This window comes from Saccostrea cucullata, unplaced genomic scaffold (assembly GCF_032062105.1).
Source record: "Saccostrea cucullata isolate Sc308-1 unplaced genomic scaffold, CSIRO_AGI_Scuc_v1 ctg783, whole genome shotgun sequence".
Lineage (NCBI taxonomy): Eukaryota > Metazoa > Mollusca > Bivalvia > Ostreida > Ostreidae > Saccostrea > Saccostrea cuccullata.
Genome location: NW_026932035.1, coordinates 340,321 through 362,695, shown reverse-complemented (window position 1 = coordinate 362,695; position 22,375 = coordinate 340,321). Strand labels below are relative to the sequence as shown.

General features: G+C 32.4%; 1 protein-coding gene across 1 annotated transcript; it reads left to right on the top strand.

Annotated features, from left to right (window-relative positions):
• The first annotated feature begins 929 nt into the window (after positions 1-929).
• On the top strand, positions 930-20,424 carry LOC134234308 (uncharacterized). Its single transcript, XM_062716355.1, has 23 exons — positions 930-1,028; positions 1,299-1,419; positions 2,256-2,387; positions 3,009-3,122; positions 3,363-3,482; positions 5,366-5,479; positions 5,927-6,214; positions 6,337-6,555; positions 6,797-6,940; positions 7,308-7,427; positions 7,541-7,678; positions 13,434-13,553; positions 14,364-14,480; positions 14,837-14,968; positions 15,097-15,216; positions 15,310-15,435; positions 16,948-17,073; positions 17,270-17,389; positions 17,845-17,976; positions 18,136-18,261; positions 19,004-19,126; positions 19,425-19,559; positions 19,767-20,424. Exons 2-23 carry the CDS (start codon positions 1,335-1,337, stop codon positions 19,898-19,900), a joined length of 2,985 nt encoding a protein of 994 aa, XP_062572339.1. The 5' UTR covers positions 930-1,028; positions 1,299-1,334; the 3' UTR covers positions 19,901-20,424.
• The last annotated feature ends 1,951 nt before the right edge of the window (positions 20,425-22,375 follow it).

Sequence of the window (22,375 nt, the reverse complement as noted above, 5' to 3'; positions counted from 1 at the left end):
TGACAATCATCGTTCTAAAGATAGCCCAAAACGTTCCAGTCAAACAGAAAATTTTACCACTTCAATGCGCTTCATTGTAACAGACAGGTACATCTTGTGGGATTACAGAAGCCACCACTTACAGCCGAATTACTTTTACAAGGAGCACATTTTTACAAGAAGCACACGGCGGGTGTGACCGGTCAGCAGTGGATGCTCACTCCTCCATGGCATCTGATCCCACCTCTGATGTTCTGGAGGTGCGTTTGCTCTGCTTATATTTTGTATTGTTTTGTGGACTTTTGGTCTTGAATACTTTCGTTATCCCCATATTTTGATTGGGAGCCCCCCTCCCAACAAATACCACCTGAAACACAAATGACCGAATAATTCGGATTCTCGGGTGTAAAATGTAAAATCCTAAAATGAATTCCAATAACTTGCATTGAAATAGCATATGATATTTTTTTAAAAAAAACTAAAAATGGTTTAAAATGCAAGATGAAATACTTCATTTACAATCAAATATCAACAAAATGAAAATGACGTTTACTAAGTTTCCATTTTTTCTATAATTTTCAGTATTTCAGTATCTTATATACTAGATTATGTATAATAATTGATAATAGATATAATCAATATAAAAGTTTTATTTTACATCACATAATAGTTTCATACTTTTGAAGAAAGGGTTAAGACATACTTCACAGGAGAAAAACTTAAATTAATGAGAACGTCACAAGGTATCCCTTCATCAATTATAATTTAGACATGTGTAAATATGAAGGATAATACCTGGTTAATTGATTACAGACGTGGTGGGGAATCTTATAGTAGACTGTGTTTAGTATTGACCAAGACCCTAAAGAGCGACCACTTAAGGGGGGTAACAGCTGGGAGTCAGACGCGTAAAGAAATGTTAAGTTATCAATCGATGAAATATGATAAAAAGATGTCATAAAAATAGGAGTGCAGAATTTTTATTAATTTTAGGTGTCGTTTAAAGGCTGCACTTAAAACCACCAGCCTTTGATTATTACGGTTTTAAGGTTAGTAATTGTTTTTGTAGGTGATTATTGTTTTATAGCATATGAATACATAGAGAACTTAATTATCTTTTATATGTTGAAGAAAAAAGAGCCAAATTTTGAAAGAAAAGAAAAAAAAAGAACATTGTCTAACGATGATTGATAATCTTTCAAAAACTTTAATTAATTTAATATTCACCATATTAAATAAATCAATTTTAAAATTTATGTAAAGGTCTCATGTTAATCTTAGATATAGATATGTAATTGATTATTTTACCCTTGTCTCAGAAAAGAGAAATGCAGTGGTGACAAAGGCAGGGTAATATGAATCTACTTCTGTGGCTGCTGGTATTAGTCAGCTGGGACCAGTCGCTTGGAAGTAATCCTCTCAACATTTACGATGGACTAGGTATAATAAACAACAATAAAACTCTATCAATTATCAAAAGAAAATATATATATTTTTTAATTTCTCCCTTTGAAGAAGTATCTTTTCTTATGTACATGTATATATTTGACATGTAAAACAGGATTGATTTTACATTTAAAACACTACATCTTCATAAATATATATGCCTACGCATATATATTTTGATAAATGTAATGACCTGAAATAACTTTTTCTATCGTAACTTACTTATTTGTGGCAATATATTCTAATTACCTGCATATGGGGTTTAAGTCTCCTAACGCAAGAACATGGGCTACTTACGAATAATTTCTAAAAGGAATCAGGGCTATTGATGGACAAGTTGAAGAAACAGGAATATCAACAGTTTAAATGACCATTAATTTGTAAGTTTAATTGATGGCCGTTAAAATTACCTTGTCAGCAAAAACAGTCTATCATAAAGTCTAATGAAGTTTTTTGTACTAATTGTCAGATCATTTACAGACTGTGAGTTAATTACAAATTGTATTAACACGCTGAGTTGTCTACTAATTTTTCTGTTTTCCCGATTATGACGAGGAAAACACGGTGTGTGTGACCGATCAAGAGGATATGCTTACTCCTTCCTGGCACATGATCCCACCTCTGGTGTTTTCGAGATATGTCTTTGATTTGCTTTCGATATTTATTTTATGAATCGGCTTTTGAGCTCGATTACGTTTGCTAGATACATGTTTCCTTTTTAAATGCCTGATAACAAGAAAAACTAACACACTCTGGTTGTGTTATATTCGAATTATTATATTATTCACAGACAGATGTACTTTAACATGAATCTCCATGTACTTATGTAGGAAACTGTAAGCCTGTCTGTCCCTGCTTGATGGATGGTATTAACTATGATCATGGAGAGCAGTGGTCAAAGCGTGGACAACCGTGTACAACCTATGAATGTGTCAATGGTTTCTATCGGCCTGTCAAAGAAGGTTCTCCTCTTCATATCTTTTGATTTCTGGTCTTCAGTCATCCAAATTTTGTACTAGATATTCATAATTTCACAAACACTAGTCTGTAAATTATTCGATAGATATTGTAAACATGTGTCATTGAACACATTATGAAAGGGCAACTCGAATAGGATGGGTTGGGAAGGTGCTTTCCAGTTTGTTTTTTTTTATAGGGGTTGCATATAAGACATAATGAAATGTCAATATTGTTCTAAATTGTTTTCTATACTTCCTGAATTCATATCTTATGATACATGTATTTATCAAGAATATAGGCTTTTGCTTGCCTGAATTAGAAGAAAAAATGTGTTCTCTGCACACAGTTAAAATCTTTTTTTCTTGATTAAATGATAATCTGATTGGATTAAATTATATTATGCTATATCTAAAGCACTAAGTATATCTATTTCAAAAACAATATATTTATATACATGTGTCTATGTTTTGTTATGCATTTAGCAAACAATCTTGTTTAATCATTTTAATAATGAAACAAACACAGTAATAATTTTTAACTTCTTTATGAAATCTACAGTTAGATGACTCAATGTAAAAGCATAAAACTTGCACGTTAATTGATTAACGTTGTCTATTCATCAGGTTGTGATTTCAAAGGGACATGCAAGAATTCAGGAACTACGTGGACAGAGCGCTGCTTTACCTATAGATGTAACACCACGGATGAAATTTCTCACTATTCTTTGGTGGAGGGAGGTAAGGTTAAAGTGAATATTTAAGTACATTGATCAATATAACAGCTTCAAAAAGTTATTTTATATACTTATAATCAACTTTATTGGTTAATGCATATAAAGTTTTCACATTTGTGAACAAAACTATTTTCAACATGTAAAATTATTCTGCGCTATATCATGCATTTTTTATGCTTATAATGACCACAGTAATAATTGATTAATTAGTTTAAATTAAATTTTCTCATAATTAAATTTTCAGGGTGTTTAGATTCAAATGGTAACTGCCGAGCCATTGGGGAAAGATTTTCCCAAAATTGTGATACAGTTGAGTGCCAAATAGTGAATGGTTCATGCTTCCATTTAGTTACGATAGCAAAGGGTTAGTATTCTAAAAATGTTGTGAAGTATTTGGATCTTCATGAATTAATGCTCAATCGTACATACTAAGTAAGCATTTGTTAAATTAATAGACATTCTCTGTAACCACTTAAACTTAATTGCCACGCATGGTCACCGATTTTGATGAAACTTCACTCATGCTTAGTACTTGACACCAGAAACAAATATCAAACAAAATTTCGTTGCTAAGTGTCTCGGTTGCTATGGCAACAGCGGGAAAAGTTTGAAAAATCGAGATTTTCAGCCATTTTAAATTTTGACTGTGGCTTAATAAAAACTAGAAAAAGCAAACAAACCATTCTAACAAAAACATGACACTTTGATGTCACTTATACTGTAAAGAAACTGTTTAGAATATATCTCTAAGTAAGTGGTAACCAAGGGTACATTTGGAATACATTTAAAATGCTGAAATATGCTGAAAAACACTCCGTATTCACTAATGGTAGGTGATACATGCTCAAACTCAATCAACGACTTAAGAAAAACAATTAAAATGTTTGACCTTAAGTATATAAGTATAAGCAATATTATTCTATGAATAACTTTTATGGTTGCCATGGTAACACAGTGTAACCATGCAAAACCAGTAACTAAGATTGGGTTAATGCTACTGTCTTGAGGAAAAACATGAAAATTCAAGACTGGCAAATATGCATCCTTAGGACCTTGCAACACTAAAACCATAAGAAAAATTGGGTAAAATTGCTACTTTGCAGTGTTACCATGGAAACAAAGTACCAGTGCTTAAAAGTGAATTATTTTTCAATGCATTAAGAATTAAATTGCCATATAATCAAGAAACAAATTAAAGGACTCAGCTTGAATAGTACTTATCTGTTAGATCTGAAGTTGAATATCATATATTGATAAAATTTGATGAAGAAAACAACACTGTTGCTATGGTTACCACGAAGGGAAAATGTTCGATATTGTGAACTTTATATCAATATTAAACCCTGTGTGTCAACTTCTTGCATCCACTTAGAGATTGGATGATAGTCAAAATTAAAAGTCAGGTTAGCTGTTAAAATATTCATAAAAGTTTTGTAATTTTTTTCAGGTTTTTAAACATATATTTTCTGTTTTTATCCATAGCAACGCTCTATTTAAAGAATCTAATCTGAATTTTTTCAAATGGAAAAACTAGGAGCACACCGATATCTTTAAAAATTGATCATTAGTTATGAGGAAATGTGCTTTTTTTAAAAGATAGGATCAGATTTAAACATACAGAGTGTTACTTTGAAGGCTCTCTGTGGTATAAAAACCTTGGCAACCACTGCCAACCAAAATGAAATATCATATTTTGTTCTTGGTATATGTTTCAAGGCTCTTTTTTCTATTATTTGGTCACATTTCATCCTATAATTGCTTTTTATTTTTACGTGTATGACTTTATTAAATTCAATGAATATTTTTTTTTTACTTTTGAATACTTTGTTACCATAGTAACGTATTTAATAGTTGATTTACCAAACATGTTTATTATGCATGTGAGACATCTGTTTTTTTGGAACAGTCATTGCCAATTGTTTGCTTTGCCGCAAATGTTAATTATGGGGCTCTAAACATGGTTAAAAATGTCATTTTTTAAACTTTCAGACATGTTGCCATGGTAACTATAAAACATAGCAACTAATTTTTGCCTGATTTCAGTTTAGGGTATCAATGACTTTTATCATAGAGAGTTTGTTCTGAGTCACTTACAACTCCTATATAAAATTTTAAATCATTACAGAGAATGGCTCTTAAAATTTGTAATTAGGGAAATTGACCTCTAGTCATGCACTCTAGATTTTGACGTTTTGAAAAATTGCAAAAGATGAGGGTTTTTTAGAGTGAGTGAACGTTTTTTAACAGGATGCACGTTTGAGGGAGAATGTAGGTCACTTAACTCTTTCTGGCATGACGGCTGTTCCGTTTACCAATGCGCCCAGGTCTCGGATAGCGTGACGTATCAGAAATTATCCAATGGTAAGCAGATGGAAGTTTATCTGCAGTTTTCTATGAAATTTCGTTTAATATCCATATATACATGTATTAAAACAGTTCTTGATGTGATGTGTTTTAATATTGTATCGAGAAATAACAAAACAAAAATAAAACAAAATAAATATATATTTATAAAAACACTTTAATTTTAACGAGATGATAAATGTATATCCAGTGTCTACATCTACTTAAAACAAAGGAAACAAAATCAAACTTTAATTTAGTATATTAAGATTGTTCTTATCTTTGAGAACTGTTTTAAGTTTACTCGTTCGTCGTTTTCTTTCATCTGCCTTATACCATTTTTAATACAGCTGATATCTGGTACCAAGAACAGTTTTAAAACAACCATTATGATACTTCCTTTTATTTAAAATATCTTAATATAAAAATACAAACTGAAAAATTAAAGCAAGTAATATTTGATAGAGGTGATGTATTGGCCAAAGGGATCGTACGGGTTGTTGATGCCGGAGGATGGGTGTCCTAGCGACATCCGTGTATCCTGGAGCAATGGTAGTCGACTTCACTACAGTAACGGTAAATCCGCGCCTTCCTTCTCCTTCCATCTCTATGGTAACTACTCCAGGATCTCTTTTGAGCACTACTTCTGCATTCATGATGAGGAAGTCGATCCGTTCCAGCTGCCTCGTTATCAAACCTACTGGGATGCTGGGAAATATTGCATATTCCGGAAGTCGGGCCAGTGTCCAAATGGTATGGACTTTCAACAATGTTTTTATTCTATGTTAGACCTTAGGGTAGTTAAAATATAGCATTATGAAAACATTTTTAGTTTTTTCAAATACTTGTTAATAATTTCCTTTTCTAACCTTTAGGATTTCAAGAGGGTTTTGTTGGAATGGATGATCTTAACGGTTTGGAGTTCATGCAAACCGTGAATGGTTCTGTTCCTGATGGAAATTATGATGAAGATACGGGGTTTTTCTTTTGTTGTCGATTTGATGGAGACATAGAAACACCCATTATCTTACCTAAAAATGAACCGTTCGTCTTATTTATGGCCAACGGAAGCACGGATTGTCAATCAGTTAGAGGTTACAATATTTTTATCTGTACAATCTACTCCCATCATTGTGATATGATAAATAAATTGTGATACGCAAGAAGAAATTATTTCCAAGTATTGACATTCTAGTTTAATATCTTGCAGTAATATAAATTTGATGCACATACGTTTATATTTGATAGGATTTTCTTTGATTGCAATGAATTTATTTTGTCTTGATTTTTGATAAATCTAACTGGAGTAAAGAGTGGAATCATTTAAACTTGTAGGTATGCGACACAGTCTCGAGTATTTTCTGTTTGATGACGAGAATGTTAACACTACACTGTACCAGAATGGCTCCCTACCAGAGGTTAAACGTGGAACAAATAACACCGTCATTTACTTCTGTTACTACAAACCTATAACTTGTGGTACGAATTTTAAACTTTGGATAAAATTCCATCTAGCCTTATGATAGAACATATAATATCAAGATAACTTTACGATATATTAAAATCTATGTATGCACGTTTTCCTATCTATATTTTGTGTAGTACATGCATTGTCATTTCTTGGAATAATAGCTTACGTATTGTTTTATTCAGAGTCTAATGGTTTATGACGTTTTTTGTTTTGTTTTTTATAATAGAGATAATATTTTGAAGGGTTCATTTTTATCATATGAGAAAATATCGATTATCGACGATAAAAACTCGATCTTGTGAAAAATGGGTGACATATCAGTATTTTTGTACATCAGCCTCAATAGTTTTTTAACTTTTGTATGGAACATTTTAGGCTGTGAAGATGAAAATGGAAACATGATAAAACTAGGAGAAAAGGTAAAGAAGAATTGTGTATGGCACCTCTGCAAATCATATCAAAAGAACATGCGATACCTTGAGGTCTTAAAGGGAGGTAATGAAATCTCATCAAATATTATAAAATATTCAAAACTGAATACCGCAGTATACAGTTCGTGCCGTGCTACTGGTGTTTTGTTGAAATTTGTTTCACTTTTATAAATACAGGTTGCGCATGGAACAACAAATGTATACCTGAAAACACTATTTGGACAGAGAATAAAGGCAGCATGTGTATCCAGTACACATGTACAAAACAAAGGAGCGGATCTTATCCGGAGTACTTTGTTAAAAAGCTACACCAAGGTAGGACTCAACATTAAATGAATTATAATGAACATTATTCAAGACCAAAAGTATGGGCAGCGGAAAGCGCTAAAATTACCATAATGAGAAAACAAATAAATAATTTAATTTCAATGACCATAAAAACTTAACAAGTGATATACAATGCATAATCAAAAGACGTTTTCGAACAACAAATATACATTAAAGCAAAACCAACGACCACGTACGTTACAAACATACACTGTATACAAAGTGCTAATCGAAAATCTACTTGATTTGGATCACTTGCTATATTGCTTTGGGTACTCTGATGCATTATGGGTAAAAAAGAAAATTCTGCAGGCAAAATATGGGTAAAAGTAACTTTAAGAAATTAGACAACTTATTAAACCTTTATAGAATCAATGTAAATTTATTTGAGAAATTTTTTAAGTTGAAACAAGTTAGAAATTCGATACCATTCTCATTTACCAAGTTAAAATGGGATTTTCGCTCATTTTGAATTATTTCAATTGTTCTTAATTTTTTCAAACTATATTCTGTTGTAAAAGTTATTGTATCTAAGTTTTCGGCTCAATTCACCCACGAAACATCATCTGATTTCTATAAATTACGTTTTTAGAGAAATTGGGCTATTCTTGTTTTGAGTGAATGCTATACTATGTTTGCAACATATTTTTGCGATGGCTATACTTTTTTCGGATCCTTTTTGTGATTTGCATGAAATTAAGATTTATTGTTTTTTGATAAAATTATCGCAATTTAAACATTTTAAAAAAGGTATTGGCATTTATTATTACAAGAGAAACATTTATAAGTCGAAAGAAGTGAAACAGAAATAAATAAATATAGAATTTGATGAAATGTGCCATCATTGCTGGTGTTTGTGCGATACTTGATTTGCGTTTTGTCACGATTGATACAGAAATGCTATGTTTGATTTGAGTAGAATACTTCTTGAAGAATGAAGGCCTATATAGGGGGAGTATAATCAAAAGACACTGTCTCAAGTTTATGTCATAAAATAACTTATTGATAAATACACGTAATATATTTTTACTTATGTTTTAAAGGTATGTAAAACGGAAAAAAGGGATTCACAAACTAATCGAATTTTTTCCAAAGCTCATGATAGGCGTAAGACTGAATGCGTTAACCACAATATGCTACAGTGTCTTCTTGTTGTTTGTGTGTCAGTTTGCTTAAAAAGAAACGAATTTGTTGAGACAAATAAGGTTTTTCAACGTATCATATAATTTATCTAGGGTCGTTTTTGTTTTTTTTGGCTTACTCCTCTCACCCAACTGTTAGACCTTTGTTTTTATACTAAATTTGATTACGAAATGTTCCATTCACTTGATCAATACATAGGGCTGACAGCGTGTGTGACAGATCAACAAGGGATGCTTACTCCTCCAGGCACCCGTTTCAATCTCTGGATCTCTGGTATTCCGGGGGTGGGGGGGTCCGTATTTATTCCCTGCCCACATGTTTGTATTGTTTGTATATTTTTCGACATAAATCAATGTTCATTATCCTCATTTTTTTTTTCATTTCAGAAATATTCAATTTTTAGATAGAATGGGTTCAGACGCCATTAAAAAAACACAATGCATTTACTTTTCCGTAATTTAAACACAATACTTCGAATAGAAACCTGGTCCGTTCATATTCAAAAATAAATCTTTATAGCTAGAATCATTTAATATAAACGTATAATACCCATTTTCGACTAATTAAGTCTAAGAACAATTTTCAATCAATATGTCTTTCAGAACAATATATGATTCTAATATGTTGAAGATGACATTACCGACAAGATAATTTTAGAAAAATAAAACTTTTCCGTCATAGAGCGGGTGATTGTCCTCGCCTTGTACACTCTTTTTTCTCTCTTTTATAAATCTATGATAAAGAGATTATAATGCAACTTTTGTAATATTTCACCTATTTTCAAACTATCATCAGACATCAGAACTTAAAACTAAAAATCTGAAACAGAATCTATGACGATAAAAGTTTAATTAAAATTTGGCATTATATCCCCATAGACATATCCAGAAAAGCGGATAAAGGTTAGGGGATCAAGACCTGATAATTTTTTCAAATTCACTAAAATTTAAGAATATTAAAGTAACCATATCAAAATAACTTTGCCCCCCCCCCCCTCCCTAAGAAACGCAAACTCTTAACAGTCAGTCTATGATAAAAGAATATAGTTACAGAAGTTCACAGATTTTCAGAAATATGTTATGATTTCTATGAAAAAAGATCCATGCATTTCTTTGAGAAATGTGGTAACCAGTTGTTTTCTTTTTATTACATGATTTTTTTAAATATTTCATGCAATCTCTTCTTAACGCTTATTTGGCTGAATTGAAATTTAGAAAATGAACGAAGCGGCTTTAAGATTTGAAGTTGAATGCGTTTTAATTAATCATTAAATTATCAAATCAAAACTTTGAATGCATATATATACCACTAAATATTTACAAAACCATGTGTATATGTAAAGTCTAAGAGTTGAAATCGATCTTTAAAATTTTACAATATTACATGTAAATTGGTGAGCAACATGGAAATTCTTAATTTGGTATGTTTTTGTTGATGAATGACTGTCATAAGTTGATAGGAAAAATGAGAATATATATGGCAGAATGTAGCTTGTCCACCAATTAAGCCGACCCCACCCCCAACCATAAAATAGGATTTTTGTGTTGGGATCTTTTAGTGTTATGGACAACAATGTAACCCCCTCCCGTTTCCCGTTTCCCGAGGAAATTTTTGCTTGAGCAATCCTTTATTCCGGAATGAAAAATTGGAACTAAATATATAAATAAAAACGTCATTACAGTTGCTTCCATTAGAAATCAAAAAAGATACTGTCACGAAAGTTTCGAAATGTTATAGATAGGGGTATAATTTATTTCATTAAAAGAAAAATAAGTAACGTCAGGTGCCTGTGTGTTTGTACTCTCCTAAGTAACTTACCAAGAGGCCACACTACTTTTTCTATAAGGTTGAAATGTAAGAGGAGTCTTAGGAAGAAAATATTGTACAGTACTGTTGTAAACACAAAGTAACGTCAATAAATTATTTTACTAATTGCACTAGGCCTAAATGCTATATGTATGCTCGAAAAAAGTATAGCTGTCATGACAACAAAGATAGCTTTCTGGATATTTTCTACGCAAACATAATATAGCTCTGGAAAAGTTGGGTAGGTGCATATTTGATGTAATTGCCAGGTTATAAAGAAGACCTTGTGGTCGAATTTGATAGCTTACGTTTGATAAAGATTCATATTAAACATCACAATAAATGTTTTATTGAAATAATGTCAACAGTCTATTTCAGAGGATGATTAGTCGAAAAATGACCATTAGATGCGTGAAAAACGCGTGCTACCGATGTTTATGGAGGGGTAGATGAAACAAAAACATGATTATCTTTAAATATACCTAGAAAAAGTCTCATATTGTTTGAAGTAGTTTCATTATCAGTACGAAAACGTATATAAAAGCACATTTTTTGTCTAAATGTGCAGACAGAAACTTCGAATGACCCAAACAAATATAGCTAGTGATCCAAATCAAGTAGATTTTCGATTAGCACTTTGTATACAGTGACATATATGAATGCAAAACCAACAAGCAACTTTGCAGTACAAACGTACATAAAACACGACAAGCGAAAAAAACTAAACAAACGTGCACGCGGTAAATCTAGTCTTCCCGACTCCCGGCACTCCCAGTTTTTTTGAGGGGGGCGATTTCTATTTTGTCGGTGCTCTTCAAACTTCTCAGGCATATTTCCTTTTTAAATGAATTCAATAATATATAAAAACTTAAACAACTTTGCGTATTTATTACTGAATCAGCAGTATCATCTGCCAAAAGCGGTAAATGTAATCGGTAGTTCTCCTTTATACATCGATACAGAGAGACGTAGAAAGTAAAGTTGCATAGACACAGATTTGGAGTTAATATTTTCTTATATATTGTAATAGCATTTCATACAAAAATATATTAAAAATCTTATTTCATCTAAAAGTTATTAAAACTTCAAACTTTTAGACGGGTTTGATTGACACATCCTTGCACTCTCGCAAATTTTAATTCTATTCTTAATACTTAAGAAAAGTGGCAATCTTGTTTCAATAACTTGAAGATGAAATGAAATTAACTTCAAATCTGTGTCCATGTATCTTTAAAGATATTAAAAATATTGATATTGAGAAGATATAAACAAAAAGGAAATTAAAGTGAAGTAGCCCAAACTCGAAATCCTATTTCGTGGGCGAGGGTGTGTGTGTGTGTGTGTGGGGGGGGGGGGGTGTCGGTTCAACTTCTTTCAGTACCAACTTTTCTTCCTAATACGTATACTACATAACGCCCCCTTTTTTTTTACCCTTTTCTTAATATTGGGAAATGTTGCTACGTGCCTGTCATATAATATGTCACTGTAATGTAGATTCTTGTTATATTTAAAGAACTGGAGAGAACCAATTTATGTAACAACAACAAAATAAAAAATGACGAAACGGCATTCAGGAGAATGAGATTTTATTTTCATTTTATGTAAATTCTTTTCTTTTATTTGAAATTTTAAGGATAAATTATCCCCTCTCCACCCAAAAAAAGAAAAAATTAAAGGGGGATCCGAGGAAGAACCAAGTCCATGGTGTAGAGCGTGGGAACATAAACATGATGAAGCCAAGAGTTCTATACGAAAAAAAAGTGGGGGGAATTTTTGTGCATACAAATTATTTTGCATGCAAATGAGGGTTTTCATTTATTAAAAAAGATATATATACACCAGTTAGTTGTTTTTAATCGCAATTCTACGAAAAAATCGGTATCCTTTTTTTCAGTGGTTTTCGCATTTATAGCTGAGTACTAGATTTACCGCTTTTTGACAGTTGATACTGCGGACGCAAACTTGTTAAAGTTTTTATATATACATGTATTAAATTTAATGATTTTTGAAACCTAGAAATGTGCCTCAGCCCTGAGAAGTGTGAAAAGTTTCTGTGCGCCGACAAAAGGGAAATCCCCAAGAAAAAAAAAGCAACAAAAAACAAAAACCGGGACCGTCGGGAGTCGGGAAGACTAGATTTACCGCTTGCACGTTTGTTAAGTTTTTTTTTGCTTGTCGTGTTTTATGTACGTTTGTACTGCAAAGATGATTGTTGGTTTTGCATTCATATATGTTTGTTACCTACTTGGTCGTTGGTTTTGCTTTAATGTATATTTGTTGTGCGAAAACGTCTGTTGATTATGCATTGTATATCATTTGTTAAGTTTTTATGGTCATTGAAATTAAAATAATTGTTTGTTTTCACATTATGGTAATTTATGCCCTTTCCGCTGCCCATACAAAAGTCCATTCAAATAATAAAAATCAGGACCAAAGCAAACACGAACCTCTAAAAGATTAGGGGCGTGATCAGGTGCCATCAAGAAGTGAACATCCCATTCCGACCGGTTACAGAAGCCGTTTGCTCCTTGTCATGATTGGAAAATAATGGAAAAAACTGTAGACATTTCATTGTGTATATAACCTATCAATTAGTATAAAATCGTTCATCAGCATTTGACTTAATTATATAGTATTTGCTGATCTTGACAAGGTCATTTGACCATAGAACTTGCGAAATGAAGACTTTAATCGAGATAACATTTCACCCAAAGCCGAAATAACAAGAGTTATGTGCAAAAACATTAGATATAATTATAACTCCATAAGATTTTTTTCCTGATTATTTGATTAGGTTGTGTAGATGGCAATAAGTGCAGAGGACTCGGATTCAGCAAGAGACGCGGTTGTTATGAATTACAATGCCGATTACATCCTCAAGTTCAAAGGCCTTATTACAAGCTTGTCCGTGCAGGTAAATTGCCAATTCACACTATCTAAGGTGTGGTGTTGATTTTAGTCCCAGTAAATTATGTTTGATTTACAAGTTGCAGGCTATGCATGCCAACAGATGATGAACACGAGTAAGATGATATGTCGATGATGTATTTTAAAATGTGCGTTCTTTTATGTAGCTTTTTTGGAGCATATATAAAAATATAATTACCATGCAGTTTCCTTTAAAAGGCTTTACCTCTGATATCAACAACAAATTTCTATGATTCCATGAAATCAACAAGACTAATTCTTAGCATATGGCAAGGAGTAATGTGGAAATTTTGTATGATTTTGTTATTATAGCAAAAGACATGTTGCATAATTTCTATATAGATTTATGAGAAAATGTCACAAAATCGCAACTTTTAACAGCAAAGACTATTAAAGTGATTTTTATGTCATTTAATTCAAAATCAATTAAAACTATCTGTGTGTGTGTGTGTATTATGCATCATAAAGTAAGGTTTTGTAGTAATATAAATATCTCTTATCCTAAGCTTTCTTTTCGTTAGAATGCATTCGTGTAAAAACGACAAAATATATTTCCTACAAGATATATTATAAAGATCAAATGAGGCGAATATTCCAAGCTGTTAACTGGCCAATGGGTTCAAAACATACATATTCTTATCTTACAATTACAATGAAAAGAAACTGCATTGATGTATTTTCGTATCAAACAGTATGCAAATCAGCAAGTCACTGATGGGAAGATGCAAATTGGTGATGTAAGTAAAAACTATTTGTTAGAAGGACTTATCAATACGTGCTTAATTATATTGTTTAGGTTGCAGTGACGGTATGGGTGGATGTTTAGCTATCAACACAACGAAGACGCTGAACTGTATAACATACCGCTGTGAGAGACATTCATCAAACTGTGGTCTAGATTTCTACAAAGGAGGTACTATTATACAATTATAAGCAAAGTCACACCCACTGACATATGTATTTTTCAGTTATGTAATTTAACTGACTTTTACTTTAATTATTTATGAAATATGGAGATAACTCACAGTATCCAAGCTCATAAAACCATTAAAACAATACAAATCAGGAGCAGAGTAAACTTAGACCTCTATAAAAATGGTGGGATCAGGTGACATTGAGGAGTGAACATCCTCTGCCGACCGATCACACGCGATGTATAAGATTTCTCTTGAAATTAGAATGACTTTATGTTTTACTTCCCGTGGACAATTTTGATAAAATTTGAAAGGAATAAAAGCGATCATTTAATCCAAAAAATTATTCTTTTAGGGTGTAATGAAGGAGGAGAATGTCATGACGCGAACAGCACGTGGACTAGCAAATATTGTCACGTGATGAAATGCAGTATGGAGGCTGACCAGAAAGGAAGTGCGAAAATAAGGACGAAAATAAAGACATACGGTATTTGTTATTAATTTATTTCTGATTACCAAATAATTGCAGCGTTAAATATAAAACGAAAAGCTGTCTTCGATTAATTTATCTATCATTAAACTTACCTCTTATTACAAGTACAAAAACTTCTACAGCTTGCAAGTTGAATGGGAAATGTTACAAGGAAGGGGAGATAATGAGCGCAAAATGTGTAAAGAGACAATGTAAAGTTGACAGGGGCCGAAACACAGTCATGATGGATGTCATACATGCCGGTAACTCTCTCTCTCTCTCTCTCTCTCTCTCTCTCTCTCTCTCCTACATACATATCAGTTTTTGTGAACCTGACCAGTAACGCCTCTTTTCAGACTGCAGGGTGAACGGATTGTGTGTACCTGTCAACTCTACATACAGAGATGGATGTTCTGTCAAGCGGTGTTATTGGAGAAAAAACGGAGATGTCCATAGCTCAGGAAGTGATATTGTAAAGTTTGGTAATTCTTACCTTGTTCTGTTTTCTTGTGTTTTTTCACTCCATATAATATATTTAAACGTTGAATTGAAACATACCGGTATATTTTTAAATCTTGTTTAATTTTTTCTATTATTATTCAAATGCTGTATTCTCTGTTCCTCTTCTTTTCCCCGCCTCAAATCAAACGTCCTCAATTTATGTAGAATTCCGTTCATAAATCAGTGAAGACCTCTTTGTTACCATTGCACTTCACCTCGTTACCACTGCACTTCACCCATATTATTTGCAAGTATTTAACTTTTAAATATGATTTATGTCTTATGATATACATGAAAGACTTGTGATCATTCTTTGCCATACAAGCAAACTAAGGGACAACTTCATACAGAATAACAAATAAATTTCATTCTGCAACATAATCGACTGGAAAAGAACTCTTACCAAAGATGCTAAACTCGTAAATTTACTTACCTTGTCATTAGTCATTTGCAAAATTATTTCGTTAAATACATTCCGATTGTACACACACGTACTCTGAAGTTGACATCAAAAAGATGCTTGAGTTTCTGATTAACAATATCTTTGTAGTTTTTGGAGACCAGGTCTCCCAACAATCTATTCCCATGGGTACCAATTGAGTCCCGTTATTAGCAGACCTATTTTTGTATTTATATGAAGCAGAATTTGTCCAAAATCTAATACATGTACGTAAAAAAAAAACACTTACCATGGCCTCTAACTCGACATTTAGATATATTGACGACGTGTTGTCAATTAACAATGGTAACTTCCATTCTTATGTCGATACAATATATCCCGGTAAGCTTGAGATAAAGGATAGAGTTTGACACATCTGTTTAATACTTGGACATTTACTTGAAAAAGACGTTAATGGTAATCTAACAACCAAGCTCTAGAATAAAAGTGATGATGTTAACTTTAAAATCGTCAATTTTCCTTACTTGTGCAGCAATATACCTTCATCTCCTGCATACGAAGTTTATATCTCTCACTTGATTCGATACGCAAGAGCATGCTCTACGTATGAACAATTTCTTAAACGAGGTAAATTATTGACAAACAAGTTGATGAAACAAGAATTTCAGGAGTCTCATTTAAAGTCATCATTTCGTAAGTTCTATAGTCGAAACAATGACCTTGTCAACAAATACAATTTATCATTGAGTCAAATGCTGACTGACGTGTTTCATACTTATTGTTAGTCCATTATTTATACACTGAATTGACGACGAATTTTCTCGTTATTTCCCGATCATGACAAGGAGCACACAGCGGGTGTGACCGGTCAGCAGGGGATGCTCACTCCTCCATGGCACCTGATCCCATCTCTGATGTTTTGGAAGTCCGTTTTGCTCTGCTCCTACATGAATTTTATATTGTTTTATGGACTTTTGATCTTGAATACTGTTCGTTATCTCCATATGTTTCATTCTACCTTGCAATATTATTTAACAGACCTCAGAAGACGCTCTATGTTTATACGTTATAGAACAATGTGATGGTTTTGCAGGATGTAAGTGGAGAGACAGCTGTGTGAATGAGAGTGAGATACGACAATATCAGTGTACCCACTATATCTGTCGTGTATCTCAGAAGGGACAATACAGGCGTTCGGAGATGGCTGTTTACAGTCAAGGTATTTAAACTTTCACAATGGATCAAAATCGTGATGAGAAAACAAATATGAAGTTTCTCATTATGCAAAACACTATTCTCTTTCTAATAACCCCCAAAAAAATTATTTCGCTAAACTTTTGTCCTTTCTCCATTTTTTTTTATTGTTTATGAATATTTTTTTCTGATACAATTGCATAATGAAATAAACGTTCTAGATTGCAGGGATCCTCAAGGAAATTGCATTGCAGTTGGGAGCTATGGTGAGGGTCAAAATTGTAACAAATTGAAGTGTGTGTCTAAGAATGGTATGTCGCGGCTGGAAAATGTTGCTACAGGTATGGGAAGCAAATATAGACATAGATTTGCACATACTGAATGAATGTTCTTAGATAAGGGTAAAAGTAATTTCACCCTATATTCCTTTGAAACATACATGTACATGTATATTGTTCATTGTTGTTTTGCAATTTTTGTTTTCATGTGATCATTCAAAGTAGTAAAATAACTTCATTTTGAAATATTGTTAAAAGCATACACTATGTTCCTCCTTAAAATGTACTTTTGATTCAATAAGAATGTTTAGGTTTTTTCACAAGGTCAATAATATCAAAACCTTCCTGATCCATGTGGAGGAGTTTCAATGTTAAAACACTGTGATTAAGATGTCAGTGATTGTAAAAGAGTTATGATGAACGTTAACCGTTTTTTTTTTTCAATCGAAACATTCTATCAAAACAAAGTTTTGAGCTTTTTTCAGTTGAGAATAATTAGGTAAATTCAATTATTTCAGGATGTTTGGATAAAGATAAATGTAGAGAAGACGGAGGAAACTGGACAAGTCCGGAAAATTGCATTACTTACGGTTGTCGCTTAAAAATCCAAAATGGCCGAACATACCCTCAAATTCAAATTATTGGCGTCGGTAAAATTCTTGGCAACTTTTTTCTTAACTTTTCACTTAAAGCATTTGCATGATAAGAACATTTTTATTTCAAAAAGTTTTTTTTTCCTTTTTTTAATCTAATAATCCAACTAAAATGATTTTTGACATGGGGTTTTTGTCCATGCATCTTACCTTTAGGATGTAAAGTAGGCGGAATTTGCTACAGTCCTGGAGAAAAATGGGACTCGGGCTGTCTGGAGAGACAATGTGTTGTTAATAGATCAAACAAGGGCTTCTCCCGATCCGTGACGGCGAAATTAAGAGGTATAACCATAATGTTTACTCAAGGTATGCTTTACACATTTGCATTACATTGTCAATATGAGTCAAGTTGTAATATGGTTAATCTAAAACAAAGCATTTTCAGATCAAAATATTAAGTAATATCAAATCAAATTGCATTTGTTGATATCCATTTCACGTGAGCTTCGTTTATTAATCAATCCGTTAGTTCTTTGTTCGATACTATGAACTTCTCAGCAAATACAATTTTTATTACGATATTAAGTCAAATGCCTACTTTTTTCATACTGATTGTTGAAAAAAAAATCGTAAAAATAAAACTTCGGCTTTTAAAAAGGCTGTACACTTTGCTCCAATGAGAGTTCAAGGGAGCGTTGGAATTCCAGAGCAACATACTAGAAGACTACATTCAGATACTGTCAATTAGGAACACCATATAGAAACAAAGATTTTAAAATTATTTTTTTGTTGAAGAAGCAGTTGTTGATATAAAAAAATCAGCTCTTTATTCTATCGAAGTGAATGGTTGAATGAAGTTGACCGTTTATTTGATACTGATTTGAAAAGAAGTTGAGGAATATTAAAAGTGTTCTGGATTTTTAATTTAAGTTTCCACTTTTGATGAACTCCATTTCTCAAATATTTTGTTGCCAAAATGAAAGACATGTATCTTAAACTTTTCAACATGTCTTTGTATAAATCAACTCAACCAAAAGATATTTTACATTTAAATGTGTTTTGCTATGTCTTTTGTCTCTTTCAGGCTGTAATGTAAATGGCAAGTGTTTGGAGGTTGGGTTCAAAGAGATGAGAAACAAATGTTTAAATTATGGTTGCGTTTTGGACAAAAAATCAGATCGCCCTGTTTACAACCTGCTTAAAGGAGGTGAGACACCATGTTTCTTTTCGTTACAGGAGTAACCATACTTTAGCTAAAAAACACTTCTATATGTTCATTAATCAAATATTTGTTCAAGATACCGTTCTACGTTATGAAACATGCCCTTGGCTTTAATGATAATGAAGCAGTCAATATGATTTATATACATGTAAATCTTCATGTACAAAATTATTCATAATGGTCATAAAGTTTCTGCAAAACCTTTTTTACTTCGTGCAAATTAAAGCCTAAAACTTTCCTAAAAGTGGAAAGAAAAAGATCCACTGTATATGCATCATTCCAGCGTGTAAAGATCTAGATGGTAACTGCCGAGATGTCGGTGAAGAGTGGGACCACTTATATCAGCCTCACAAAATCTGTCTCCGTCTAAAGTGTGAATACACAGGCGGGATTTATAGAACATCTTCACTTAAAATACGTAAGTTTATGTCAGACTATGATAACCATTGAACATTAAGATAAAAATAAGCGTCTTTACTAGTTATCAATGTACATTATTAATGACTAAAAGAAGAAACTAATGGATGCATACTATATTGTGAGGAATTAATTCAAAAACACAAATGATCGGTTTTGATAACAATCTGATAGAAAGGTAATTTAGACATTTCTTGTTCTTTTCCAGTATGTAAAGATAAAAATGACAACTGCAGGCAGCAAGGGGAGCGCGGATTTCCGGCTATGATTCGAGGAAAAGAGTACAAAAACTGTCAATGTAAAGCCTACGGGCGTCAGTCCAGAATGTCATGTTCTCCGTAGGCTTTAAACATAATATGCTAAGATTGCTGAGTCCAATTTTCAAACCCGAGGGCGTTATGCTAAGCTTTATAATACCTATATTATGGCATACATTTGAATAATCTTGTAAAAATAGGTAAATAAAGTACTCATTTCCTTGGCTTTGAAAACAAAATGTCACTTCAAATCATCATTTGTCGTGTTGTAAATTTTGAATTTACCGGTACTGCCACTCGGTAAATTCAAATTTTTAAAATGACAAATTCTTATTTTGCTCTTTCTAAAAATTATTATTCTAAAATATCAATAAAAGTTATATTATTTCCGTTTGACATCTTTCATATGTTGGAGGATCTATACTTGTGATGAATAATAAAGGTTAAGTCTAGCTTAGCGTAACTCGCCCTTTCGAAGTGAGAGCTGGGAGTTCGAATGGCTAATCATTTCTTTTACTAGATCCAATCCCACAGTAGGAAAAAAATGAAAAAAAAATGCCCAAGATGTCAAAATATCTTTTTGAAAAATTCAAAACATTTCTAAATCCATGTGACAAAAATTATCTCTTTTGAAAACTTTAATGTTATATGTACATGAATTTGTATTATTTGAAAATACACTGTAAAATTAAAAGACAAATTTAGAAAATCGATAAAGATATGCCAACAAACAATGTTTTGAGTACCTTTATCCCTGAAAGTTGGGTAAGGTGGTTTCAGATATGAAGTACAATGCACTCCTTCTCAATGGTTAGAATTATTTATCAGATACGCAATATCAGTTTTAAACTCAAGATTTGCAAGAGTAAATAAAAAATGGTGTTGATTGTACTTTTACTGTTTTCATTTTAATCCTTACAACAATCATTTGCAAATGTAGAAGATTTGAAATAACTTTGTTTCGTACGAATACCAAAATTGGTCCGCTAATAACAGGGTACAATAGGTATTCTGGCAATTCCGACAGATTGTTGGAAGACCTGGTCTCTAAAAACAGACACAGATACTGTCAATCGGGAATTGAAGCATCTTTTTTCAAATAACTTCTACAGAGTGTTTGGGTGTGTGATCAAAATGTTCCAATGATCTCAATTTTTGGATTTAAAAAAATAGATTATGTTTATAAAAAAATAGATAATGTTTATTAAAAAAAAACAAGTCGGATAAAAAGGAACATTTTGCACCTTCTACAAATTATTGACAGACCTTGTCACAATCAAATGAAAAATATGGATATAACAAACAGTATTCAAGATCAAAGGTCCATAGAACAAATCAAAATAGGAGCAGAGCAACACGGACCTCCAAAACATCAGAGGTGGGATCAGGTGCCATGAGTGAATATCACTTGCCGACCGGTCACACCTGCCGTGTGCTCCTTGTCATGATCGGGATATAACGGAAAAATCTGTCGTCAATTCAGTGTGTAAATAATGGACTAACAATTGGTAGGAAAAACATCATTCAATATTAGACTCAATGATAAATTGTATTTGCTGACAAGGTCATTGTATCGACAATAGAACTTACAAAATAATGACTTTAAACGAGACAGCTGATATTCTTGTTTTGTCAACTTGTTTGTCAATAATTTACCACGTTTTAGAAATTGTACATACGTAGAGCATGCTCTTGCGTATCAAATCAACTGAGAGATATAAACTTCATATGCAGTTGATGAAGGTATTTTGATGCATAAGTAAGGGAAGTTGACGATTGAAAATTAAAGTCATATCATAGAGCTTGGCTGTTACTGAGATTACCATAACGTTTTTACAAGTAAAATATCCAAATATGAAACAGATGTGTCAGACTCTGTGGTATCTTCTATCTCAACTTCACCGGGATATATCATATCGACATAAGAATGGAAATACATGTAACCATTGTTAATTGACACTATGTCGTCGATATATCTAAATGTCGAGTTGAAGGCCACAGCAAGTGTTTTCTTCTTTTCTCGAATAAGATTTAGTACAAAGTCTGCTTAATTCATAGGAATACATGATAGGTCTGCTAATAACGGAACGCAATTGGTACCCATGGAAATTCCAATAAATTGCTGGCAGACTTGCTCTCCAAAAAACCACATAAATATTGTCAATCAGAAACTCAAAATTTTTCATCAACTGAAGATTGAAGAAGAGTAAAGAGAGGATATTTACGAGTAAATTTTCATGTAAGAATCAGCCTTCATGATTTTAAATAACCTAGTATTAAACTTATCGTGAGGAATAGTTTTAGAACGTTTTTAAAATCCTTTAAATGCTAGAGGTTTCTATGCATTGTTTTTTTTTTATTTTGTGATTTTTTTTACAAATAGTTCTTTGCAGTTTTTGAGAATTTATTTACACCACTCAATGAGTATGTTGAAGCTTACAATCCCAGTAAAGATCAAATCAATATACAGCTGTATAATTCTGTGAATATTCTAATGTATGGGGAAAATGCAGAAGAATTTTTTTTTTAATTAAATCTTAAGGTCAAGATCTACTAAATA